Source organism: Phyllostomus hastatus, unplaced genomic scaffold (assembly GCF_019186645.2).
Source record: "Phyllostomus hastatus isolate PE091 unplaced genomic scaffold, TTU_PhHast_1.1 phas_contig_283, whole genome shotgun sequence".
Lineage (NCBI taxonomy): Eukaryota > Metazoa > Chordata > Mammalia > Chiroptera > Phyllostomidae > Phyllostomus > Phyllostomus hastatus.
In genome coordinates this window covers 11,271,590-11,298,593 of record NW_025333833.1, presented here as the reverse complement: position 1 = coordinate 11,298,593, position 27,004 = coordinate 11,271,590, and the positions used below count along the sequence as shown (strand labels likewise).

The following is a 27,004-nucleotide window of genomic DNA, read 5'->3' as shown; positions in this document are numbered from 1 at the left end:
TGCATGTTACCCCACCGTAAGAAAACTTCCTTTTTTTTCTTCTTACGAGGCATGCAGGGGTCAGAGGACATGCGCTCTGGGGTTTTTCTCTGAAATACGTCACCGGCAATGGAAGCTGGGCGCTGGGGGATGAAGCAAGTGCAGTAAAAACCCTAACTATTGAACGTGGATGACAGGTATGTGGGGTTTATTATGTATGCCACAGCAGGCCCCCTTGTCTGTGGTTTTGTTTCAGTTATCCGTGGTCAACCACAGTCCACAAATGTGAAACAGGGAATTCTGGAAACAATTCATTACTTTTAAGGTGGCATACTGTATCCATGCAGTATATATATGCTACAGTAAGATTTTGAGAGAGATTACATTCAGTTACTTTCATTATGGCACACTGTTATAATTGTTCTATTTTATTATTAGTTATTGTTGTTAATCTCCTACCGTGCCTAATTTATAAGTTAAACTTTATCATAGGTATGTATACTATCCATGGCTTTAAGCATCCAGCAGCAGTCTTAGAATGTACTCTCCCGCAGATAAGGGGTGGTGATGACTATAAAATCTTTCATGCTGTGTATCATCAGAGACGATAAGGGGACTAAATGGTAATGGAAAAAATACAGTAACAATTCTGTAAAAAAGAAAGGAAAAGGAAAAAGGAACTCGCCCTTGTGGAGGCAGCATACAAAGGGGCCCTCTATTTGACCCTTTCGCACCTTTCAGGTTGTTGAGAATGTCGTTGGCTTCCTGTAAGGTGTTTCTTCCCCTCTTGGCAGCTTCTTCCGCGAGAGCCTTGGCGGCGTCGGCTCGGGCGAGGAGCTGGTCGGCAGTCTGCGAACACAGGGCGGATCAGAGGGCAGGCCGGCCAAGGCTGACCACCTCTCTCCTGACGGATCAGGCTGCCAGGCCACCACCCCGAGACTGGCCGGCACCCAGCAGGTGAGGCCTGGGCGTCCCGCGTAAGGCCCCTCTGAATGCCTCCTGCTGTGCCGCCTCCGCAGCTCTAGTAGCATTCTGGAGGCAGCTAACACGTGGACCGTTTCCATGTTCGCCCCAAGCAATGAAGCAACCCGCCAATCAAACCAACCTGCTGTTCGACCTTTCCGCTCTCCAGAAGTTTCTTTACTTCATATTCCTTCTCTCTCATGTCGTCTCTGAGGTCCTCATAATCTTTCAACTTCTGGTCGATCAGACGGTCCAGGTCCTCGGCTTCCTTCTTTATTTTATTTGCCTCGTTCTGTGAAAGGCAAATAAGATCACGACATTTAAGATAAAACAGAAGGATGAAAAGGTAGGCTTAGTGACTCTACAATACTTACTACCCAATAGGTATTTTTAGAAGAACAGCATTGCTCAAGATTTGATACACGCCTCACTGTAAAAAGTGATGTACACTTTACACATGGTGACAGGCACGACACTTAGTTTGATGAATCTAGACAAACACATTCACCTGTCACCAACGCCCCAATCAAGATACAGAATATTTCCACCCCCGGAAATTCCCTTGCATCTCTTTCCAGTCAATTTCCACACCCACGTTTCCAATAATGCAGCTCATTGGTCTGGTTATTACCCTCACCAATGAGCTCTGTCTACTGTGTGCAGAATCATACGGTACATACATGCCTAAAGAGGCCTCAACCTTTATGGTGAAAATCAAGTCCACACCTTGGGTGCAAGAGGTAAGATTATACTAAGTTTCAAGTTCATGTTGAAATACACCATTTATCCAGAGCCTGGTGAGAGCAGATTCATGATTCGAGTGCAGGTGAAATAAAAAAACCACCAATTCCAAAATGTTTTACCTGGCCCAGAGAATGCTGATAGCTTTTTTTTCCGATTTAAACCATTTCTCTCTTGTTCACACCAGATGGTGCCTGGAAGTTAATGGTCCAGGTGCACTCTGCTTTAATTAATGCAAGTGTATTATAATCTAGATGCATATTAAAAATTTAGGGGGGACTACTCATACCACGAAAATAGTCTTTGCTTTTTAATGCTTATACTCACAGGACTCTTCCCTCCAATCAGTTCTATTACGTATCTAAAACAGGACTTGACCGTCAGTGGGCGGACCTCAGAGGCAGGTCCCCGCGACAGCTGCAGGGCAGCAGAACAGCTCTAACCCTGACTGTGTGTTTGTGTGTGTGGCGGGGGGAGGGTGGGACTGGGGTGCGTGACAGTAGTGACAACCAGAGCCCTATACAGACAGAGTGTCAAGCCCCTACCTCCAGGGCCTCTGAGTCCACTCGAGTGAGCTGGGACACGCTAGCGTAGATCTCCACGGCTTTGTCGCCGGCCCGCTTGGCCTCCTCGTGCACCCGGGCAGCTTGCTTCTCCAGATCCTGCGAGATGTTCTTCGCCTGCTCGTACCTGAGCAACAAGAGGTGGGGTTTAGCGGAAAACTCAGTTGTTTCTGGCATCTTGGTATTAACTGGATTCATTTTAGTTGAAATCGCTATGATAGTACTTCCAAAACCTCAAAGAAAATGCCACGTTAAAATGCTATTGTGCGCTACCAACATAGCTGAAATTTGTATTTCATCTCACGTCTTCTATGCATAACACAGGGTTTACTTATCCTTTTCTCATTTTGGATACACTTCAAGTATTTATCACTCAAGTAAATTATCTCTCTTGTTACAATTTTTTTTCCTCTTCTGTTTCCATTTATGCAGAATTTTGAGTATCATGGCTAGTCCTGTTACCATTTTCTGCAGTCCAAGTAGCTGGATCAAATAAAATCTCCATTGCTCTCCATCCCTGCTCTGATTATAAAACCATCTGAAAAGCATGATGAACAAAAGAACTCTTGCTCCACAAACACATGCTCTGAACATGCCGGCATTTAATTTTTCACCGAATGGGTGTTACTTTGCAAGAACAACCAAGTGCCTCTCAGCCGCTTTTAAAGTTCACTCACTTTCTATTCAGCTCTTCGATCTCCAGTGCTGTCTGGTTTTCCCCCGCCAGCGTCCTCAAAAGCAGGTTATATGCCTCAGTTGACGTGTCACTGGCTGTGTTTGCCACTCGTACGATGTCGTCAGCTTCTTGCTTGTGGCTGAATAACATATAAGGAAAAATGACCCATGAAACAGAACTATCTAATAGAGAAAGCAGCAAAACTTAGGTAATGGTAACCTTATTATTATACGTACATATACTAATTTGTATATATACAACTGTAGGTATCAGAAAATCTTATGAAATTGGAATTCTGTAATCATTTCAAGGGGCCTGAGTGTATAAATAGCATTCTGTAATTTGAGAAACATAGTATTTTCCAAGAAAATTAATGGTATAAAACTTACAGGAGCAAATGCTTACATTTCCTCAGAAACTTACTTATAATAATTATTTAGGAGAAATTCATATACATGAAACCATGTGCACTAGCAACAAACCCCATGTCTACCCATAAACACAAGCCCCAGACTGAGCCTGTTTCATCACTCCTCTGGTTCAGTTACTACATAGTCTTGAAATAGCTTTGACTATTCGGATTTCTTACATGCAACCCAATTACTGGCCCAGAAAAGTAACTCCACCCCAAACAGCAAGAAACATATCAACAGGCACTCCAGCCAAATAATGCATTTTAGCTGCGTAACCACTAAATTTTTTTTAGCTCTAAAATTTTGTATTATATTGTCACACTGCAATAAGTATCCACCCTTTTGGTATGACAAACTCTTCTTCAAGATCCATGAATGAAGTACACTGAAATTCACTCATCAAGAACCTAACTCGCTCGGGAGCCTTCCATCGTGTGTTCGGCTGTCTCCTCGTAATCAGAAAACCCAGCCGTGAAACCACGAATGTTCTGTGAACTGAATGAACTGCACAGCTCACATGGTCACAAGTCACAGAAAGAGAGCACAGGTTTGAGCAAGCTGCCAGTGTAGCTGCTCCCGACACGGAGGCTGCAACTCCCACACCAGGCTTCTTCACGCCTGCCCTGCACACCCAGGAGGCCGCCAGGCCGCTCTGCGATGCATTCACCGTGGCTTCGCCCTTACCGTGTGCCAGGCGCTGCTCCAGGCAGTGAGGACGTCAGCGGGGAATGAAGCACAGAGATGCCTACCCTCGAGAAGCTTACATTCTAGCAATTTTATTTAAAAAAATTTTTTTTGACTTGATGCCCTCTATAATTGAAAATCTTCTTAAAAATTACATGACACTTAATTTTTTTTAAAAATCAAGAATGAAATGGTCTATTTTCTTTGGCTGATTTTCACATATGGCTTAGTAAAAGTTTTCTATTGAAAAGCAAACATTTTAATTAAACATTTAAAAATTTCTAAAATAACTGAATTCTATCGAGCTTCTTAACTACCTATTTAAGGTTTTAAAATTAAACATCTAAAAATGTAAGTTTTTTTCAGATGTGCAAATATAATTTCCCTTCAAGTCATCAAACTCTAATATTCAAAGTAAATATTCTCATTTCCAACTAAAGGCAGGCAAAGACACAGCTGAAAACATTTCAGAAGAGAGAGCAGCCCTGGCAGGAGTGGGTGACGGGGAAAGGGTCTGTTTTGTGAGCACGGGACGGGAGAGCACGGCCGCGCGGCAGGGAAGCCGTTACATGGGGGTCTGGAGATTACCGCTCAGCAAGCTTGCGAGCCTCTTCGGCCAACAGGGTCATGTTGTTGGGGTCGCCCGTAGACTCCGGCTGAGTGATCGACTGCAGAGGGAATAAACAGAGCACCAGTTTTAAAGGACTGGATTATTTAACTTCAATCAAGCAAGTTCTCAACACTAAATTTCTATAGTGTCATTTAGCAAAAAGAATGCCTCTTCTCGATTTCAGAGATCTTCAACCTCAGCAGCATTCCTGACTGTGGTTTATGACTTCTATTTTCAGTAGGGGTGAAAGAAGCTCAAATTGCCTCGTGCCGTAGAAAGAACAGAGCTAGAGAAAGGACCCTTTGGTTTTTATCCAGTTCCCGATAACAATTACATGACTGCTATGAGAAATGTGGCTTTCTCGCTCCAAGTTTAGAGACAAACCAAAGGACACCAGGAGTCAATTTAGCTGAAGGCGTACCCCACCACACCTCCTGCCAATTACCAAGGGATGTCCCCGCCCCCACTCTCACCCCCACTTCGGAGCATCACGATCACTCACCACATTGGCAACGGCAACCTTGGCTTTCTCAAGTTCCCTGGACGCAATTTCAATCAACTGCTCTGTGCTTTCCACCCGGGCACGTGCTTGTTCAGCCAAGTTTCCAGTCTCTTCGATGGTATTCCGGATATTCTGCAAACGGCTAATTTGGCTGGATAAGGTGTTATTCACTCGCTGGAGGCGATCCAACAAGTTCTGGTCCACATCTACAACGGAAACGCAGAAGAAGGGGCATGAATTACCCGCAGGGTGGGGGGGCACGTCACCTCCCACGGAATCCAAGCCAACACAGCACCCTTCTGACAAGTCTCCCCTAAGCCCGTCAGCACAGCAGGGGCGGCCAGTCTAATTACAGTGCCCTGCTGTCCCACACACACTTGACCATGAGCTCGTCTTTCTTCCTCATCACTGTAATATCCCCAGTTTCACACAGTGACTGGCAAAGAGGAGACTCCCATGAGGCGTGTCTGATGAAGGAGAGGTTTTCCTATTCCAGCATGTGCCGGGGTTCATCACAGAAACACACTGTTAAGGGCATCCCAGCCCTGGGAGCCGGACATTTTTTTAAACTAGGAAGCAAGTAGATTCAGGTGTTGAAGTATGGCAAGTTAGATTCGTTTTGTATTTTAAACTAAACAGACTCTTCCTGTCACTCCCTACCTCTGGCGTATCTGTGTAAAAAACTGATTTCTGCTTTTAAATAGTTCTTCGAATTGTTCTTTATTAATTCAGCCCATTCGACTTAAGCCTCATACCCGGGTCCTGATAAATCAAAAGATAAAATATAAGTCCTTACAAATATAACTCTGTCATTTTTAAAATTCTCACATCATGAGGTTATATATTAACATACACGAACCGATAGGTAAGTCCTACTCAAAACTGACCAGCTCTTGTTTCCAGCAGGAGGCTCAGTGTTGGCATCTAAGTGTTCCGAGGAATGTGCGGAAGAGGAGAGGTCAAAGTTAAGATCAGTGAAGATAAGTCACAGGTTTGGGAGACAGCGACGTGCAAGCAGGGCCGACAAAATCCACGTGCGAAGTTGGGCCACTCACTGCACACCGTTTGCCTACCTCCACCCAGGGCACCCGCTGAGAGGCTTCCTTACACAAGTCTTGGATAAGCTGAAGATTTTACAGAAAACACAAAAGATAAAACAAACTGAAGCCACAGAAAATCATTTAATTTAGGAGGTAGGTGTAAGCAACCAGGGAAAGTTTGGAAGCCCCTTCCCTCAGGGGTGTCCAATCTGCAGCCCACGGGCTCCATGTGCTCGGGATGGCTATGCATGTGGCCCAACACAAAATCATAAAGTTACTTAAAACATGGTGAGGTTTTTTTGTGACTACATGTTGCAATGTATTCAATGTGTGGCCCGTGACAGCTCTTCTTCTTCCAGCGTGGCCCAGAGCCGCCAAAAGGTGGGACACCTCCGCTAGAGCTTCAAGAATGTACCAGATACCAATCTCTGTGCATAGTTCTTCAGAGGAACAAAGAATCTGACCAGAGAACAGATAACCCAACTGGTAGAGTCACTTCAAAGGCCTTCCAATTCCGTAACTCTAACTGCAAGACCTAGTGGCACCATATAATCGCCTCTTCAAGCTGCAGAATAAACACGTCGGAACTACAAACGACTGCTTCGGGACAGTCTGGAAAGATAAATCACTGCAAAGATATTTTTATTTTTGGCTAGTTTGGACCCAAGTAGGAAGGTCAGCCAGGAACTCCACGAATAAGGCCTAAGTGGGAGTGGACCTTAACCGCAGCCTTGCGATGGTACTCCCAGAGCTCTGGGAGGCAGATGCTCACTTCCTCCCCCACCTTTCAGGTAGCTCAAGAGGAATGCCATGGCCATGTCCTATCAGAGCCCGTGTCCAACAGAGTCACCGGCCTGGCAGAGGAAGTAGGGAGTCACTGTGGCCGAAGGGAGCTAGATGTAGCTGGGGCTGCACTGAGACAGGACCTTAGACGAGGGGCAGTGCCGGGTGGCCCCCATTTCGTGCCTCCCGACCACTCGCGTGCGCTGGTGCTGCCGGCACCAGAGCTGTGTGCAGACCCCACCGCCCAGGCGGGCTGACGGCACTTCAGAATGATAACCCCGCATTTCAATCCTTCAATGCACGTGGCAGGACAGAGGGGAAGTTGTTTCAAAAGAATGCATTAATGGCAAAACGCGTGTCACACATTGTTGCTGGGGAATGGATATCCTAAAAACTCTGTGGTGAACTCTGGCATGTGCTGGAATAGGAAAACCTTTCCTTCATCAGACACACCACTTTTGTTGATAAAGAACAGGAAACATTTAATTCCTCTTAATGTATTCTTAGTACTTCAAATGTTACAATCAAAACAAAAGATAAACACCTAAAGGAGATACGAACTATGGTCCTCTTCTTTCATATTTCGATTTTTACAAGTGTACCTCATAGCACACACTCTGGATTCTCACATGAAAATAAAGCTGGCCAAAAGCAGGTGTCCCCAATGACTTCCTTCTCTGTGTTGATAACTTTATAAATCAAAACTCTAGATATTAGAGATGTTTACAACAAGAAGTCAGCAATGTGTTTAGTTTTTGTTGACCTGTGTTTTAACAGGAACACTTCTCTGATCCCAGGTGGACACAAATTCGGACACTCAGCAGGGAAGTCCACCACGTGGTCCAGGTGTGAGCCAATGTTAGCGCATTTGCCCTGAGTACCCAGGGACACTGTGTCTCCGCAACGGAATGCCCCAAATCAAAGTGACCTCAGCCACGTGGTGAGCACCCTGACAGAAGGAACAGGGTCTCACTCATCATCTTTGTACCACTGTTTTTTTAGCCCAGTGCCTGGCACACTACAGGCACTCCATCAGTGTAGAAAAGGACCTATCCAAATTTAGGGAAAAGCTTAGTTCAGAGAGTAAGAAATCAAAATCAAAATCCAAAGGGATTTAAAAAGCGCGTAAATTGTTGAACATTTCTTTACTTTTGAAGTTTCAGAACTGTTTCTTTTAGAGTCAATAAAGTATTTTCAAATAAACTGTTTTCTAAATCTTAAGTCACCCCCTCTCCGGCTGTCATCGGTCTCACCAGGCGACGCACAGAGACACAGAGAGCGCACCAAGCTGCAGATGACATTACACATGACACAGCATGTAAAAACACACACTTTTGTATATACTAGCACACCGGCTTGCTCCATATTAAATGGGAAATTCAAAAGCAGGCACTGATTTCTAATCTTTACTTTAGCAAATACTAAGTGTTATACATTTAGTAGCTGTTCCGTCAACAGATGAAGACCACAATTTTCCTTATGAGAGTCCTTTCTAAGGAAATAAAGCAGTGCCTAACATGAATTCTTACTCACTAGAATGACAGAAAATTGATATTAAAATTTTCTCCTTAAAATCATACACACCTTCAATGATTTTTAAAAACTACTCGGAACACTTACACAATTTATATAAAACAGTTGCAATTTTACCATCTAAAACTATTTTTATGGGAGAATTTTGTATGCTTACTGTTTCTTAAAACATTAAGTTGACAAGTTCCTGTATTTTCACTTATTGTTTAAAAAATAATCCATAACCCACAAGTGTAGCTGAAAAACCGAGGAAGAACTTTACAGAACGGCACTAATTCACCCTGAGTCCGGAGCCACCTCCTGACTGCCTAAAGACTGCCTGCCTTGAGGAAGCCGCCCACTGCCGGGACCCCATGTGTACCTTTGGCCTCCTGCGCCTCGCGGAGGAGCGCCGTCACCTCTTTCTCTGCTTCCTTCAGTCGGTCCTCAAAGGCTTTGTCCGTCACCACCTCGCCCCCAGCTCCGAGGTTCGCCACCAGATCCTCTAACTCCTGCAGTTTCACCCGATGCTCCGCAACCTACACACAACGAAGGCAGAAAAGGAAAAGGTGGGCCATACAAGGATTCCCGAAGAACTCAGCGGTACTTCCTGCAGGCACGGCGCTCAGAGGCGCTGGGTAACACGCAGGTCTGGACACTCCATGCACGTCTACATGTATACAGACACGCATGTCTGCATGCACACAGACGGCATGGGGAGTGTGTCTTTACTTCTCTGGCTTTGAAAGAAAAAAATGTGGAGCCCATCCCATTGACTTCATTTTTATTTCTACTTTTTAGTTTTATTTTTCTTTATTTATAAAGAGATTTTAATTATTTATTTTTTTAGAGAGGGAGGGAGGGAGAAAGAGAGAGAGAAACATCAATGTGCGGTTGCTGGGGGCCGTGGCCTGCGACCCAGGCATGTACCCTGACTGGGAATCGAACCTGAGATGCTTTGGTTCACAGCCCGCGCTGAATCCACTGAGCTACGCCAGCCAGGGCTTAATTTTATTTTTCAATTAGGATTTACATTCGATGTTATTTTGTATGTGTTTCGGGTGTACGGCTGAGTGGTTAGACAGTCGTGTGCTTTACAAAGTAGTCCCTGCAGTACTTCCATACCCACCAAATGCCGTGCATAGTTATTACCATATTGACTATATTCCCTGGGCTCTATCTACACTCCATTCCTCTGACTTTAAACCTTACGTGCTGATGACTCTCCAGTTCCGACCTCCCCCTGGCATTTTAGATTACCGTCCTGATATCCCCACCCGGCTCTCTGACGGGCACCTCGACACGCAGCTGTGAGAACAGGGGCTGTGTCTCCCATGTCCACCATGATTTCTCCAGAGCCTGGGGCGCAGGGAGGGGCCACTCGACGTCTGCACTACAAATGAATGGATGTCCGCTCTGTTAACAGCTCACCTTGTCCTTTACCAGCCGGTAACACGCTGGACACTCCTGGCAGCCAGGCCAAGACCGGTTGTAGAAATAGTTCTCCTCACACTGGTCACAGCGACTTCCCACAAAGCCCTCTCGGCATTCACAGCGGCCGTTGTCTTTGCACTGGAGTGACAGGGAGCCCTCGGGGTGACAGTCACAGGCTGCAGGAGGAAGGGGAAGGACAACGTAATTCGGAAAAGAAGAAAGAGCACATTTTCTTTTAACTTAGGCCACCAGTAAGCTCATGGGATGATCTTTATAAGCAGACTTACAAAAAAAAAGTCTGATTTATAAGAATTTCAGTGGTTAAGTCTGCTTAGCTAAGAATACAGAAATTTTGCCAGCAAAAGTAAATTTTAAAGTAAAATGTGCATCCTTTTGAGGGGGTTACATTTCATGTTACTAATAATTACAGATATTAGTCTATTAAACGAGTCAGTGCCCTTTGGTGCACTTCAAGAATTCATCTCTCTGCTGTTTATTTCTCTTACTAAGGAACTAGAAAACCCAAACGCTAATGCTTATTTTATATTACTTTATAGTTTGCTTCCCCACTTTGTTCTCTGAACTGAGTCAACGACTTATGCTATGTTCCAAGGGAGAAATGCAGGAATTCAGAAAGCAAAACCCCGAGCTGTTCTGAGGCCTAATTCCAGGCAAGTGTCTGGGCCAAGGAGAAGCAGCTGTTGACACGCAGCCGCACCAAAAGCGCCCCAAGGGCGGGAAGCAACCAGCAACTGCAGCCAGCAGGTCAACAAACATGTTCTGAGCAGAATCTCTCCTTCTTTCACTATGTGCACTAGGAATGTGATCAATAAAAAGTTTTACTAAGCACAGCAGAAAAGTTAGGTAATCAAAGGGAAACTTTTCTTTGGGAAAATAAAAAGACTGACATTAGGAAGAACCAGAAACACTATAAAAGAAGACATAAATAAGGAGGTTGCGAAGAAACCGGGGAAGCTCTCAACTCCCAGGATTCTAGGAAAGGGTAATGTTCATTGAGCCCAGCATCGACAATGATTTAGGGCCAGCCCGGCGGCGAGCCCTGTGGACTGGGGCCGTCCACATCGCTTCGGGACCTCTCTGTGGTGCCGCCGGGAATCGGGGGAGATGGGGGTTCTGTGCCAGCAACAGCCCTTACGTTTGCAGCCCTCGGGGCCGAACCCGAAGTGGTTGACCTCGCAGCGCTCGCAGTGCTGACCGGTGATGCCGGGCTGGCACTCACACTGGCCAGTGCGGATGTCACACTGTCCGTTGGTGGAACCCAAAGCATGGCAGTCACACCTGGAATGAACACGACAGGGAAGAAAAACAGACTTAAAGCAAACTTTCCCCCGCCTCCCAGCACGGGACTGACTTAATTTGTAATAGAAAACAATGTTAAGGGCTACTGGGCCCCCGAGGTTCAAGTAATCTTCAGGAGTTCTACTTGCAACCTCTTTCTCTAACTTGACACACAGACACTTTTTACAGTGTTTAAACAGCAGTGTTTGTGTAACCCGCTACCTGTGGCTCTCCACGCTGGCACTGCAGAGGCACCGGCCAGGCACTCTGGAAACAGGAATTCCCCACCCGCCACTCTGGAAGGTCTGAGTCTAAACATCTATGAAAGGATCTTGTAATTTGTGTATTTTTTTTATTTTTTTAAATATTTATTTTTTAGAGAAAGGGAGGGAGAAAGAGATGGAGAGAAACATCAATGTGTGGTTGCCTCTCACGCACCCCCAACTGGGGACCTGGCCTGCAATACAGGCATGGGCCCTGACTGGGAATCGAACCAGTAACTCCTTGATTCACAGCCCAGCGCTCAATCCACTGAGCCACACCAGCCAGGGCTGTGTATTTTTTTTAAATGTTGCTCAGGTGATGCTAACACAGCCAGGGCTGCTGCATTCCACTCTTTCCTCCCATTAGCTTAATCCCAACTGCCAGGCATGGCCTCCCTGGGTGCCTAGCCTCCCCAAGGCGCTCAAGTAATTTCAGAACAAAGTGAAACCAATGGTAACTCATAAAAACGCATCTCTCACAGCAAAGCAAGCAAAGACTGCTTCTACCAAAGGCCCCCGACGTCTCACCTCTCACAGCCTTTCCCGCTGTGCAGGTGGTAGAACCCAGGGTCGCACGCTCCGCAGTCCCGGCCGGTGACGTGAGGCAGGCACTCGCACTGCCCGGTCACAGGGCTGCAGGAGCCCTGCTGCCGCATGGTCCCGTAGGGGTTGCAGTTGCAGGCTAAGGCGGGGAGACAGAGACAGCGAAAGAGGCGAATCACCTGGGAGAAATACTGAAATGCAAACAATTCAAATAGGCTCTTTGGACTCGTGTTGTCCAATACAGTAGCCATCGGTCCGCCTGTTGCTCCTGAGCCCGCGAAATGCAGCTGCTCTGAACGGAGGTGTGCTGGGGAGGTGGGACACACGCTGGGTCTTGAAGACCTGGTGCGAGGTGGGGCAGGAGGGGGACATACATCTCCATAATGTATTCCTGGCTGCTTGTTGAAATGACAATATGTTAGACATAGTAGGTTAGATTAAACAGATTATTAAAATTAATTTCACCTGGTTCTCTTCATTTCAAAGTCTCTGCTAGAAAAATTTAAGTGACATAAGTGGTGTGCATCTATTTCATTGGGCAGTGTTGTTACAGACCAAACGACTGTAAGTGTTTAAAGGGACCACACGGCGCGTTCTCAGAGAGAGAGAGAGAGAACGGCTGTGACAGAGCGGCGGACGGCGGATCACCTTTGCACTTGTCTGCCGGGTTGGGAGCCCGCGGATTCCCGAAGAAGCCGTCCTTGCAGCGGTCGCAGTAGAAGCCGGCCGTGTTGTAGATGCACTTCAGGCACTCTCCGGTCAGGCGGTTGCAGTTCCCGACCGCGTTGGGGTCGATGTTGTCGTTGCACTGGCACAGGCGGCAGAGCCGCACGGGGCCCTGTGTCCCCAGCGGGTCTCCGAAGTAGCCGTCGTCACAGAGCTCGCACCTCTTACCTGGGAACGGGACAACCCGACGTTGGGAAAGAGAGGCCCTGGGTACTTCTGGCGCTGCTGGTTCTGGGGAGTCTGCTCACAAGCGACCACTGGTCACAGGCAGTCCAGTGTGACCACCGGCTGGGAAGCCACGTGGCGCAGCGCACACCGGGCACCAGCCCAGGGGAGCAGAGGACCCAGGCCGCAGTCCCGGCACTGTGCCAAACCAGCGGAGTGACCTGGGGCACATCCTCCTTTCCTTATCGGAAAGTGGCACCTGGCTGGCCCACTTCACACCAACTGTTGTGAGGATCACCTGAAGTCACACGCTGGAAGTGCCGTGTGAGTGAGCCGGGCTCAGGGTCATTAACCTTTCCGGTCCCAAGGGACGGCACGTTCACATACGTTCGTTTTTGTTGATATTAAGGAAGATGGAAAGTGACTCCTGGTACCACGGCTGTCCCAGACAGCAGGGTGCAGAGGATCATTCTTTTAAAAAACAAACGGCTTATGCTACCCTTGTTCGAGCAGCATCAGCTAGCACAGACTCTGGGCATTCTAGAGGGAACCTGGAGATGGTCATTTACCACCCACTCTGTCACAGCTAGGGGGACAGTGAGAGAGGTTAAGGAACTTGCCCACAACCAAAAGGCGGATGGACAGAGAGGGAGACAGGGACAGAGTCCGGGGCCCTTCCCACCGCACTAAGCCCAGTACTCGGTGAAGCAGGGAGACGGCAGGGCGGTGCAGACCAGGCGGGCGGCAGCGGAAGGAGCGAAAAGTGGTCAGACTTGAGGGAGCACCAGTCACAGTGGCTGGCTGACTGCTTCCGGGAAATGAAAGAAAGACGAACAAGGCGATGCCTAGGGTTTGAGCCTGAGCAACCAGGTGGGTGGGAGTGTTTTTCCTGAGATGCACGAGACTGGGGATGGAACGGCGCCAAGAGAGGAAAAAGAGCACATCCAAGACTTACGCTTGGATTTGCTGAAATCTGAGATTCCTTTATCACCTGCATCAAGGTCGTGGCAGAAAAGAATTGGCACATTCCAATTAGCAAGACCTGAGGAGCTTGAGGAGCATTTAGTAGAGACACCGTCTACAGAAGTGTGGGCAGAGCGCAGGAGACCGCAGAAGGATGTAGCACTTGCAACAGTAGCCACGGGGTCCATGGGTGGGCTCTATAATCGGGGCCACAGGGGCTGGGTGGAGGCCGCCACTCCCGGTACCTAACGGTGTCTACCTTGACTGGAAAGAACCGCTTGGAGAAGGCCATCTGCCAGGAGCCGAGAGCCTGGGTTAAGGACACCAAACCACGAGGATCCTACAGAGAGGGAGCCTTGGAATGAACTCTCTGCCCTCGCCAGGGAGGCTGCCGGCTGATGCGGTGTGTGCAGGTCTCATCAGGCTGGACACAGATGCAGAATGGACGAGGAGGGGCGTGCAGGCTTCCAGCCCACCACCCACGTGGAGCTGGCAAGCGGGCAGCCGGCGCTCGGGAGCAGGAGGTCAGGGCTGAGGGACAGATTTGGCAGCTGTAGCACAGAGAGGCTCTGAGGCCTGGGGATGGGGTCTGCTCAGCTGCGGGGAGAGCATCATCAAGATGACATGAAAGCTCTGGGTTGAGAATCAGATGGGACAGAAGGAGACCCAAGAGGAGAGAGGTAGGAGGAAACCCAGGGGAGGGAAGTGTCAAAAAAGGCAAGAGGAGGAAAGGTGTGGAGCAAGGTAAGCCATCCACAGTGTCCAGTGCTGTGGTCAGGTCAGACGAGGACTGGCACTGACCACTGCAGTTGGCCAGCGGCGACCAGAAAACGTGGCTGGGGTGGCGCGGGGGTGGCGGTGTGGAAATAAGATGCTAAGAGGGGAGAGGAAGCCGGGGGCCTGCTCATCTCTACTGTCAACAGTTACCAGACCCCCAGCCGAGACCCCTGTCCAGATCAGCATGAAGACAGCATTTCAGTTCTGCTTCTCCACCAGATAATTTAGCTATTCTAGACAGGATCCACCCTTAAAATGTCTCAAAACCTGTTCTGAATAACACTTAATTTAAAAAATCTGGTCGAAAACTTACAACACAGCGACATGGTAGCGCATGAAAAGCTCTCGCTCCAAAACACCCCCTGGCAGCTACAGCTGGTTCACCCTCCCGCCGTCCCGTCTGGGGTGCGGGCTCAGGTCCTGGCTGTACGACCTGTACAACCTTGTGCAGGTTATATGCCTTTGGGCCTTGGTTTTCCGTGCCCTCTCACCCTTCAGTGGGAGGGGTGTGCGTCTTCCTGCCCCTTCTGCACGCTGTGTGCACCCCTCCATCTGAACTCACCGCACTGTACTCAGTGATCCCTGCTTCCCTCCACGCTCTCTTAGCCCCTGAGGAGTCGGGACCATCCCTTCCTCGTTTCTATATTCCCGACACCACGCACTCAAAAACTGGTTGAAAAACGATTGTTGTCATTAATTTACCTCAGAGGTTTTAAAGATTAAATGTCAATGCAAACGATGTTTTAAGATCCCAGTGACTATCAAGTTGTTTACATTCTTTAAGTCTTCTAAATGAAGAAATCTTACCTTGTCTCTGCAATCTCTATTCATTCAGTCAATAAATATTTGTATTCATTGAACAAACACGTATGCAGAACACTATTCTGAGTGTTAGGGAATCACAAGTGTGTAAAACAGTTGAAGGTCTCTGCTCTCAGGGAGCGTCAGTGGGGAGTGGAAGAGTAGAAGGGGAAGACGGACAATAAATAAATAAATATAAAAATACCAAATGGTTAAAGATTGCTATGAAAAATATAAAGCATGGTAGGAGAATAATCAGAGTATTTTTTACAGTGTGCTATTTTATGGACATCTACGCCCTAATTAACAGCCTCAAGAACTGCTATAGGTCATTCCCTTCAAGCCAGGTGGTAACTAATAAAACAAATACATTTCACAGGCTTTGTGTGAGAAACATCTCATTAGTGACCAGCGGGTTGACAACATTTCCCACGGTCTCCTACATTATACTCCATCTCTCCAGTAAGCATCCCAAACAGTCTCAATCCACCACTGGTATTACTTTGTACAGAGGTGAGAATGACCCCACTATGCTTAACCGTTTCATTCTGCAACTGCCATCTGTCGAGCGAAATAACAACGTGAGTGAGGGGAGCTACCATCCAGCGTGGGACGAAGCCCTTCGAAGAGGAGCTGTTGCCAGCGGGTGCTCACTAGCTGCCGTGGCAGCCATTTAGAGGGCCCGAAGGACGTGGGGTGGGCGCGCAGGGGGCGTCCAGGGGAAAGCCTTCCTGGGAGAGTGATGTCTCAGCCCAGCCCCACAGAAGCAGCAGGAGTTGGCCGAGGAAAGGGAGGTTGGGATGGAGAGCGTGGGGAAGACGCTCTGAAGGAGAACAGCACATGGCAGGCCACAGGGTCCGGCCGTCTGCGGGATGACAGGAAGCCCCGGAGGGCTGGAGCTGCGTGTGAGTGGGTGGTGGGGAACAAGGCCGGAGAAGTCTGTCTGTGCAAGACTCTGTCGGGGCCCCATTTAAAACAAAAAATAGGGTCAGAAAGAGTAAAAAATATGCAATTCTAGATGAATGTCCTCCCCTTATTTTCTCAACGATCTTAAGCAAATGGTCGAGTCTCTGTGTTGCAGCGCCCCGTGCTCGGGAGGGGTCGGTGTGAGGATGACGGCGTGTTTGGATGCTGCCCAATGAACAGAGAATGTTTTGATGGAACACAAGAGACACAGACTACTAGCTCAGTGTTTTGTTTTGTTTTGTTTTTCCACTGATTTTTATGCTCTGTAGCAACATCTCTGGAACAAAAGGTTTGTGATGGAGTCAAAGGCTGTATCAGAAGCGCGGCCAGAAGCTCCCCAGCAGTGGAGGCTGGAGTCCACGGAAGAAGTGAAACCACACCAGTGAACCTCCCTCTCCTGGGTCAGCCAGCCCGGGGGCGCAGGCGGGAGTAGCTGGGAAAGATCTAGTTCTGTGTTCTTATCAAAAAGAAAGAAACCCAGAGAATGAAAACACTGGCCTATCCAAAGCTACAAAAAAAAAACAACACATTTTCCCAACTATATGTGACAGGCTCTGATACTCTGGAAGAACTATTTTGAGAAAGAATGCAAACAAATGTTTTCATTACCACCTTACATCAAGACGCCCAGGATGACAGTCCCACAAAACTAAAAACCAAGTTTGGGCTCTCGTCTCATGAGGGGGCGCGCACTGCCGTGACCCAGGGGTGATGCCTGGGCTGAAATGCTCGCTGCTCCCACGACTGGCCTGCTGGCTTGGCCGCGTGACTTCAGGTCTCTGTGCCTCAGCTTTCTCAGCTGGAAAGTGGGGGTGGGAGCAGAACCCACCCCACAGGGTCATGAGGATTCAGGAAGCAGGGAAGTCCCTGGCCCTAAATATGTTAGCTATTAACAGTACCTGATATGCATTTTGTAAATCTATAATAAACCTGTGTTCTGTAATACTTGGCCTACTAGGAAAATCACAATCATTAAGCCAAACAAACAAACAAAAATGTGGACACCCTAAAGCCCTTCTCCCCAAGGTGTTTTTGGGGGACGGGACCCTGCAGGCCGACGGCAGGAGCGGACTCACCGGTGGTGCCCGTGGGGCAGTTGGTGCACACCACCTCCTGAGTCTTAGGGACCACAGCACAGCTGGAGCCCCCAGGGCACGGACAGGGCTGGCAGTCGGCGGAGGTGCCCGCGGTTGAGTCTCCGTAGTACCCGTCGCTGCACTTCTCACAGTGGGGGCCGGCTGTGTTGTCTCTGCAGTGACAAACCCCTGCGTGGAGAGCGGGCGTGAGACAACGGGCCAGTAAGGCAATGAGCATTCCCCACCCACCTGCTAACGAGCGCTCAGGCCTAGCAGCCCTCGGAGAGCATCCGCTTACCGGTCTCAGGGTCGCAGGTCTCGCTGTGTCCGTTGCAGGTACAAAGCACACACGGGCTGTACGGCCCGAGGCTCGGAGTTTCTCTTCTGTAGCCCGGGAGGCATGACTCACAAAACTGCCCTCCGTACCCCACAGGGCAGGTGCAGGTCTCCACCCAGGTGGCAGGGACCCCAGGTCCAGGGCGAGCACTTGCCAGGGCGACATCGTCCAAATACCCAGCACCTGCGTGTCGGGTGGGAAAGAGAATCCCTGAACTGGCTTCTGTTTTCCAAAGACTCGTGAAAAGTCAGTGACATTAAAGAGCAACAAGACCCAAAATTCCAGAGACAGTCAACCTTTAGTACGTGCATTTACTGGAGAAGATAAGCAGAAAACAGCATTTAGAACAATCATGTGGTAGCTGGTGCTATGTCTGGAATAATAGTATAGCAAACTTAGGTTTTTACACACACACACACACACACACACACACTCCCCCAAGGCTGGTGGATTTTACCCTTCTCCCAATCACCAATATTAACCATGAAAAGCATCACCTGGACCATAATCTGGGGCAAGAGGAGATACAAGAGCAAGAACACAGAAAACAAGAAGAGTTTAAGTCTGTAGTCACGAAGTCGTGTTTTTGCTCTTTTGTGACAGAAGCCGACACTGACTGTCGAGTTCAAGGACAAGAAAGCAGGCAGAGCTCCTGTCAACAAGTACCACTCAATTATATTTTTTTCACCCTGCATTAAACAGCAAAAACAAGCAAACAAGTTCTAATACTCAGGGCTACTTCAGAGAGTATGCAATCCTTCCAAAGCAATTATAGTCGTCGTGTATCACAATGCTTTCCCACCTGCAGAAAAAAATAACAACAGAAGCAGCCTCATGCTGCCTTAGACCAACGGTCCCACCAACCCCACAGCAGGAGCGCACCACGGAGGAGGCTGGCCTGGACCACGTCACCACACTTCCCCCTCATTTCCGTCCCATGCCTGTCTCCGGCGGCCAATCTTTCAGGTGTACTTCCCTGTGTTACCACGTACCATTTGCTGCTTATATAACTCTTAGAACTCAATAACCTGAGGCTGAAAGACATCTCTCCTATTACTGCCTTGAACTCAGGTAACTTTTAATATGTTCATGGTTTTTTCCAACAATTAGATCATGAGATACATTTCCATTGGCTGACGTTCTTCCAACGCTGCACATGTTTAAGTCCCCCCATCCTAAAAGCATTCCTCCTTCCATCTTGTCCCTAAGTAATCCATCTCCTTCCTTACCCTTGTGGCCAAACTTCTTAAAGGAATAGTCTTTACTTCTTGACCTTCAAATTACTTATCGAAGCACTGCAGTTTCAACGCTTCTTAAACAAACAAAAAAAACCCCTAACCAGCGGTTCCTTGGTCACCCAATCCAAAACCCAATGGGATTATCTCCTTAAACTTGTTAATTGTTTCTCCTCCTTAAAATTCTTTTTCTCTCTTGAGGCTCAGGGCATGGTCCTTAAATAACTATGTTTCCAGAATTGCATGTTCTCTTCTCTCTTCCAAGTTTCCAAGTTTAAAAACTACTGCCCATATATTGACAATCTTTTAATTCTAGATCTCCAGTCCTAAGCCCCAGATCCGTATTCCCAATCACTGTGCTTATGAGACGTGTTCATCTGGGGGGTCATGCAGGCATCTCAAAAACCGGCGCATCCGAGGCCTTGAGGGCAAGATGCTAAATGAAATAATTCAGACAGAGCAAGCAGAAACCGTAAGATCTCACTTATACACGGAATCTTTAAAAAGAAGACAAAAAAAACAAAAACATTTAACTCATAGCTACAGAGAACAGAGATTGGTGGTTTACAAACTTCCAGATATAAAATAAATCCGCTGTGGGGATGTGAGGCACAACGCAGCAACTACGGTCAATACCGCATATTTGGAAGCTGCTGAAAGAGTAACTGTTGAAAGTTCTCATCACGAGGGGAAAATTCTGTAACTATGTGTGGTGATGGAGTTTAGCTATACTTATTGCGGCCATTATTTCACAATACATACAAATATTGAATCATTATGTTGTACACCTGAAACTCATATAATGTTGTCAATTACACCTCGATTAAAAAAGGAACCAACACATCCTGCTGCTGAGGCCACCCCCAATGCCCCTCTGAGCCCACTTTCCCAGTCCTGCCTTTCTTCATTACAATCAAAAATTTACAGGAAAAAAGTGTTAAAGGCATACTTAAGACAGCTTTGTTTACCTAAAGTTATAATAAATGTTTATCCAGTAATTTATAATTTTTCATAATTTAGCTGATGATGAAGAGGCTTGACAATTACAGAGCAATAAATAAAAATAAAGGTGAAGACATGAGAGTCGGTAAAATTATATTCAGAAATTTTAGACAATCTATTTACATATAGTATAATCAATTGCAACATCCTTATCCATTATAAAACAACAGTATTTCCTAATCTTAACAAGTTTTCTCCAGGTTCTTAGAAGTTGTTAAAAAATACTTTTTTTATACATAATTCATGTACAAGGAGGTGGTTTATACCACTCTTCAGGATCAGTATTATAGTATTAGGACTTGAGAGATTCCCTTTTGCGTATTATGACTCCTTCTACCCAATCATCTTGTTAAACAGCTCTCCTCAATCATGTCATGACTTACTTCTTTCACTATACGTCCCACGGATCTTGATGGAGGTCAAGTTGTTAAGGAGCTTCTGAAATTCGAAAGGAGTAAGAGTAGGCCTCCAAGGGTAATCTGCTGCTTCATGGAGCCTGGAAAGAAAGAAGAGGCCACATTAACTTCTGTAAGGACAACTCTGGGGTCCAAAAGCACTTCTTATTCATTTAGGCCACCAACCACGCAATGCTCCCACAATCTGGGCGAGTCAGACACCAGTCTGCCAGTTTGACAGTGCAGTTGGCAGGGGTACAGGCGAGCAAGGGGAAGGCTCCCTTTTACAAAGACCCCCTCAGAACCCTGAAGTTCTTCTTCAACATTCACCTTGAGGCCTGATAAGCTCAGATAAAGAAACCACTGCTATAATTCTGGCCAAGTCAGACTGTACAGTGATGAGGTCTTACCGGAAGACGTATTTCACAGTGGTCTCGCTGGGGTAGGAGTTGCCCTGCGCGATCAAGGGCACGGACACTCTCAGGCCAGCCCCCTCGAGCACCAGGTCTTCCGCAGAGAGGCGAGTGTCTCGCCTGTCCACTCGAAAGGAGAAGGAGAGGTTCTGTCCGTAACTGAACACCTGCTTGCCCAAGAACTTGGCTGGAACGCAGACACACGGGGCAGGAACGTAAGAATGAGACTCTGGAGGAGCGCACCCCTGCCACCCTGCTTGCCGGCCTCACTTACCAGGAGCAATGAAGTACCTAGGGAAGTAGCTGTCTGAGATGACGGCGATGTCTTGCCTCTCGGAGGACCAGTCCAGGGACGCTTCAGAGCCGTCCCTTTCCTGTACACGCCACCCATCCTCATCTGCAAGCAGAGGAAGGAAACGCAAGCACCATTACAGGGGAAACACCCTGGATGCGCCTCCTCTGTGCTCCACAGAAATACAGAAAGAGTACAGAGAAGGACACCAATGAAAGCTTCTGAATAAATGAATCCTGCAACAGCACCTATACACACTATACCTTCCAGTCTATCTTTTGCTTTACTTTAGGTAACATTTAACTATGGTGAATTAAAAACCATATGTACGTCTTCATAAAGTACAGCATAGGGAATATGGTCAATAATACTATAATACTGTAGTAACTACATGTGATAACAGAAGGGCACTAGATTTACTGAGGTCCAACCACTGTGCTGCACATCTGAAACGAGTATGATATTGCCTGCCAACTGTAGTTGAAACATTAAGAAGTTAAAAAATAATTACTAACCACAAAAAGAAATTACGTAGGATGATAAAAAACAAGCCAAAAAACCAGAGAAGCAAAAAAGCCAAATAAGAAAAATCATGCTCATTAGAAAACATGAAGTGTTGCCACCCTCAGAAAACCCTCGAAGAGTTACTGACTTTTTTCTTAAATACCCTAAGTCTAGTCACACACTTCTAGGGGACGCAAGGTCTCCATTACCGATCTGAAAGGTGGAGCTTATGGAGTGGACGCTGTAGCCGACAGCGTTCGTGCAGACAGAAGAATGCCCGAAGCAAAAGCAGGGTGTGCACCCCCTGGGATTCGATGATTCCAGATTAAAAAATCCAGGTTTGCATCTGAAAACGATTAAGACACCATCAGGAGTTATTTTTTTGGTACTTGAAATACGGTAACAGAGAAGACATAATACAGCGCGAAAAAGAAGGAGCTACCTCTCACAGTTGAAGCCTTCGACGTTGTCTTTGCACACACACCTTCCTGTTTCAACGTTACACTCGTCCGTGCTGCCAGCAGGGTCGCATGCGCACCGCCTGACGGACGGAGAATGGATGGAACAATGCGAGAAGGGGCAGGGGGAAGAAACGACACTCTTACAGTCCACCTTTGGCTTTATGTGTTAATACTTTTTTTTAAAGGAAAAACGTAACACGGCAAAACAAGTATTAATGTCATTTTTGGGTTTAGACTTGGTTTCAGTCAAGGATGCCCATCACATTTAGATAGTAAAACTCTGCTTCATCTCTGTACAAACAACCCGGAATCATCGTTACAGCCAGGAGCCCTGAATTTTACTGACAATTATTTCGGGAACAAACGTTCATATTGCTGCAGGTATACGCCACGAGACCTATCATGACGAAGGGAACCACCTTCAGAGTCTGCCCCCTTGTTTTGGTTTTGACAGAGTCTCACCTGCATCCTGCCTCAGTGAGAGAATGGAATCCAGGCTGGCAGCGGTCACACTTGTCGCCCATCACTCCTGGCTTACAGCTGCAGCGGCCGTAGCTGTCACACTGCGTGCTGAGGGAACCTGCAATTGGAAAGGCACGTCAGCCACCAGGTGGATAAGCAACATTACTTTGTCAAAGCAAGGCAATCGGTAACTAAAGACAATGCCAGAAAACCAACGTGTAATCTCCTGATGGTAACTGAGAACAAAGATCCAATTTTAAATCAGAACTCTCTCCAAACCAGACCTTCTGAAGCCATCTCATTCTACCTTCCCAGATGCATGCCCTACTGACCGACGCTCAGAACGCTAACAGGTCACTCCGCACCCAGTGGAAAACTAGACATACAAGGCCTGTCCCTCCTCTGGGAGAAAGCACGGGCTCCTTGAGGGTCGTGTCCAGAGTTTAAGTTTGTACCAGCACGAACAACAGAAACAAAGGTCAAACTCCTGAGAGAACAGAATGGACTAAGAGCACATGACAGCTAGGAATATACACTAACCTAAAAAAGTTCAGCACACTAAGGATTTCAGACTAAACAAAGTCATTAACAAGGAAGAACTCACGAATCAGCTAACATTTTACAGTCAAATTCAAATAGTTCTCTAGGATCTGGCTGCTAATTATTTCCAAACCACTACTCAGGCCAACCCCAGTTTTATACACACCAGAAAATCATCTGCAAGTCCCACAACGTGGTTCAGGAGAGTGGAGGGAGGTGGGGGAACAGGCAGATCCTGAATCATTTACATATTACAGTAATGTCCACATTTCCACGCTGAACCTGCACAACTGCCTAGGAGGTAATAGTAAAGGGAATGCTTCCCCCGCGCCCAGGTCTCCCACCCCATCAGGCCGCCGCCGCCCGCCACTCACCGACTGGGCTGCAGTGGCACGGAGAGCAGGCGTCCGTGCTCCCAAGGCGGAAGAAATTCTCCCGGCACCTCTCGCAGTTGGGGCCATCGGTGTTATCCTGGCAGTTGGTGCAGTGGCCACCATGGCCGGTGGAGCGGTAGAGTTCAGGGTCAAAGTAGCATTCCTGCGCTCGGCCATTGCAGTTACAGGCTGTCAGGCAAACACACGAGTTAAGTGAGACCCGGGTCCCTATGCAAATAGTGTTTTTACAAGACTCAAAACAAAACAAAACAAAACAAAAAAAACCCATACCATCATTTCCCACATCTCTGTGACAGGTGGTGTTGGAATAAGAAAGACCACCAGAGCCCTGACTGGTGTAGTTCGGTTGGTTGGGCATCATCCCACAGAGCAAAAGGTTGCTGGTTCGATTCCTGGTCAGGGAGCACATGCGTAAGGCTGTGGGTTCAGTCCCCCGTCAGGGCACTTATGAGAAGCAACCAACTGATATTTGTCTTCCTCTCTTTCCCTCTCCCTTCTCCCCTGTCTCTATGTTGGCTACCAGATGCACTGTTCATTAAAAAAAGGAAGAAAGAAAAGAAAAACAATACGTCAATAAGGGATTTATAGAGCCAGGTTATTAGCAAACTAGGAAATGTTCATCCTTATCAAAAACAGCGCTATCGTAAAAGGCATCTCCCGGCCATTGTTCACACGCAAGTAAAAGCCAAGTCCAATCACCGTTTTTCTGAATCTTTATCCTTCATCCTTATCTCAACTCCGAGAACAAGGTGCCAGTGTGTAGGCAGGCTTCAATTTACCTTAACGTTTCAGGCCTCGGATGATTCAAATACAGTAAGATCATAACTTTCAAATGAGAGATGACTTGCACCTCCAGACTGGGCTAACCTGAGGCACGTGCGTCAACATCAGCGCCTGTGCAGACGTGGGCAGATTAAAGGGGGTCCAGCAGGTCCGTGCACCCACGGGCGAGCCAGCCACAGTGCTGACCAAGTCATCTGTGATGTAACTAACGGTGCCCCCTACAGGGCACAGCCGTATTTGAAGCCCAAGTAGCTGCAGTCACAGAAATTCTCTATTATATTTATATTCAGATGATGTTCTCAGAATTACTGATTCGGCCCCAAGTGCAGGTGGTATCTTGAGCACTAATTAAAAATAAAGCTTTACTTGATTTCAGAGAGATCAGGAAGTTGTTGTTTTAGAATATCTGAATATACATGTTTTCTTTTTCTTTTCTTCCATCATTTACAATCACTTCTTTTATGGTATGGCCCTTAAAATGTTGTGCAAACTTGAATCACTGGTGCCAAACTTAGAGCTGTGTTAAGTAACTTTTGATAGCTCCCTTTCCCTCCTTCAGTCGCTACTTCTTTGCCCTCGATTCTCCCCAGATTGTCCTGCCATCGCCCAGCCACCCCCACTGAAAGAGTCTGGTGCTCGGAGACCACGAGCCAGAAAATGCCTGGTCCCCACTGTTCTAACCCACAGCTACAGCACAGGCTGCGGCTCCCTCAGCAGCAGCTGGGAGGACAGAAGGCAGCTGTCCTTTTCTCTTCCATAGCTTGAGACCCTGGAAAACACCAGAGTCCTGTCACAGCCTCCAGGAACTTCCCTCTCTGAGGGGTCCCAGTGCCGAAGGGACAGAGAGGAAAGCAGACCGACTGCATTCCTCATCCAAGTCCGTTAGCTGCCACACTCAGCTCATTCGCTAGTGGTAAGCTGGTGACAGAGTGCATCCGGTGTTCCCACAACGTTCCTGGACAGCCTCTACATAGGGCCAGGTCGTTAAAGAGAAAACTCTCCAAGCACATGTGTACATTTATTTAGATGGCACATCTTAGGAATATTTCCTTCTTTCTTTTGCCAGCCTCTGCCATGCAGCTTCCAACACTGGATATTACGGGTCAGTAAAAGAATTAAAGCAGCTCAAGCAACTGCTTAGGAATGCTGGAGGAGGCTATAAAATTAATCTGCAAATCTGGGATTAGTTAAAGGAAAGAAAAGATGAATAAGAAAATCTGCTCTAGGCAGCTCATGGAAATAGTCCTAAGTCAAGATATCAATTCTTTCTCAAGGTTTCTGCCAACAACTCCTGCAAGTTCAGAGTGTCTTCTTGCTAATTCCCTCCATTCCCAAGAGAATGTGATAAGGGGTATTTGTAAGGACGTCAGAAAATTACAGCTGTTCTCAAAGTTCTTAAGACCTTGGCAAGTCATAATCACATGTTTTCAGTTTCTTTCTCCTGAGACTCCTTCCTCTATCTGTTCGTAATAAACAAAGACACGGAAGGAATAAACAACATGTTATCTTTTCCAGCTCACCCTTTCCTGGGAATACTAGTCTCTCCTTTTCTGCCCAAAGCCACCCACCTCTGCATGACAGGAGTAAGAAAATTCTCCCCATCGTGCTCTTCAGTGAGATTCAGGAAAAAATAATTATTTTGACAAACAAGCTTCTGAATGGTAGTGTCAGCCTAGAACTCACTGCAGCTGACACGTGTTCATCAATGGCCTTGGCTCTGGAGTCAGTGAGCATCACAGGAAGATGAATATTTTAAAGGGCAACAAAGAAAAAAAACTAGAAAAACCATTATGTGAGAGCAGGCTGCAATGGCCCAGTATTTGGATCTAAGCGAAGTGCCAGGCCTTGCCGATGAGCGCCCACCCTGGTGTGTGTTCAGGAAGGAAATACGCGACCAGCACAGTTTATGTTTACAGCCAACTGCCTCGTCTCTGACGTGCCCCTGGCATGCACGCGGTTGCTTATCCTGCATCTTCAAATCACAGAGGAAGCACTGCCTTTCAGAGTGTTCCCTTCAAGGGGACAGAGGTGGAAGGCACCCGTCCCCTCTTCCACCCGGGGAAGTTCGCACGGTGACCGAGCGGACAGACGCCACGGGCACTCACGCAGGCACTCGCTGGCGCTCTCAGCAGTCGCCCGCCTCCACGGCCGGTCGTTGAAGAAAGGCAGGCACTTCTCACAGTCCACCCCGTACGTGTTATGTTTGCAACTGCACACCAGCTTGTCAAACTCGTTCTTCACACACTCGCTGGCGTGCCCGTTACATTTGCACCTGCGGAGGAAGGGCACGCTCAAAAATAGGAAACTGCTCCAAAGCCCCAGAAATGGATGCAGGAAAAGGATGCACCCGGGGAACTCACAAGCACCTCTGCATGTGCTTGAGATTCGAAACTGGGAACCAAGGAACTGAGCAAGATTAAGTAAGGGCTGCTTGAGCTTCCGGGTGTGAGGACAAATTAAACAGGGAAACAAAAAGGCAGCTCTATTTAATGGGGGACAGGGCATAAATCAGACATGAGAAGACAGCCCCTAACAATGTCTGAGGACATCCGCAGAATCGCTTCCTGAGGTCAGACGTGTGTGTCAAGCAGCAGCCAAGCATACTGGTGAAGAAGAACCTGGATTCAGAAGCCAGGCGGCCCGGTTTTCGAGCCCCGCCCTGCAACTTACCTGTCAAGTATGGATGATGATGATGTGTATTTCATA

The 27,004-nt window shown here is 47.4% G+C and overlaps 1 protein-coding gene across 1 annotated transcript in view; it reads right to left on the bottom strand.

The window, feature by feature from the left end:
• Nucleotides 1-27,004, bottom strand: part of LAMC1 (laminin subunit gamma 1) — a 108,893-nt gene that overhangs the window by 6,561 nt on the left and 75,328 nt on the right. The window contains exons 4-24 of the mRNA XM_045838421.1: nucleotides 26,404-26,570; nucleotides 23,495-23,683; nucleotides 22,581-22,698; nucleotides 22,100-22,198; nucleotides 21,867-22,003; nucleotides 21,136-21,258; nucleotides 20,859-21,048; nucleotides 20,437-20,549; nucleotides 17,778-17,999; nucleotides 17,480-17,668; nucleotides 12,654-12,899; nucleotides 11,991-12,144; nucleotides 11,057-11,199; nucleotides 9,898-10,076; nucleotides 8,849-9,005; nucleotides 5,132-5,337; nucleotides 4,608-4,687; nucleotides 2,924-3,061; nucleotides 2,229-2,373; nucleotides 1,085-1,234; nucleotides 714-828 (exon numbers count right to left, since the gene is read on the bottom strand). Coding sequence (XP_045694377.1) covers nucleotides 714-828; nucleotides 1,085-1,234; nucleotides 2,229-2,373; nucleotides 2,924-3,061; nucleotides 4,608-4,687; nucleotides 5,132-5,337; nucleotides 8,849-9,005; nucleotides 9,898-10,076; nucleotides 11,057-11,199; nucleotides 11,991-12,144; nucleotides 12,654-12,899; nucleotides 17,480-17,668; nucleotides 17,778-17,999; nucleotides 20,437-20,549; nucleotides 20,859-21,048; nucleotides 21,136-21,258; nucleotides 21,867-22,003; nucleotides 22,100-22,198; nucleotides 22,581-22,698; nucleotides 23,495-23,683; nucleotides 26,404-26,570 — 3,260 coding nt within the window. The remainder of the gene's footprint in view (nucleotides 1-713; nucleotides 829-1,084; nucleotides 1,235-2,228; nucleotides 2,374-2,923; nucleotides 3,062-4,607; nucleotides 4,688-5,131; nucleotides 5,338-8,848; nucleotides 9,006-9,897; nucleotides 10,077-11,056; nucleotides 11,200-11,990; nucleotides 12,145-12,653; nucleotides 12,900-17,479; nucleotides 17,669-17,777; nucleotides 18,000-20,436; nucleotides 20,550-20,858; nucleotides 21,049-21,135; nucleotides 21,259-21,866; nucleotides 22,004-22,099; nucleotides 22,199-22,580; nucleotides 22,699-23,494; nucleotides 23,684-26,403; nucleotides 26,571-27,004) is intronic.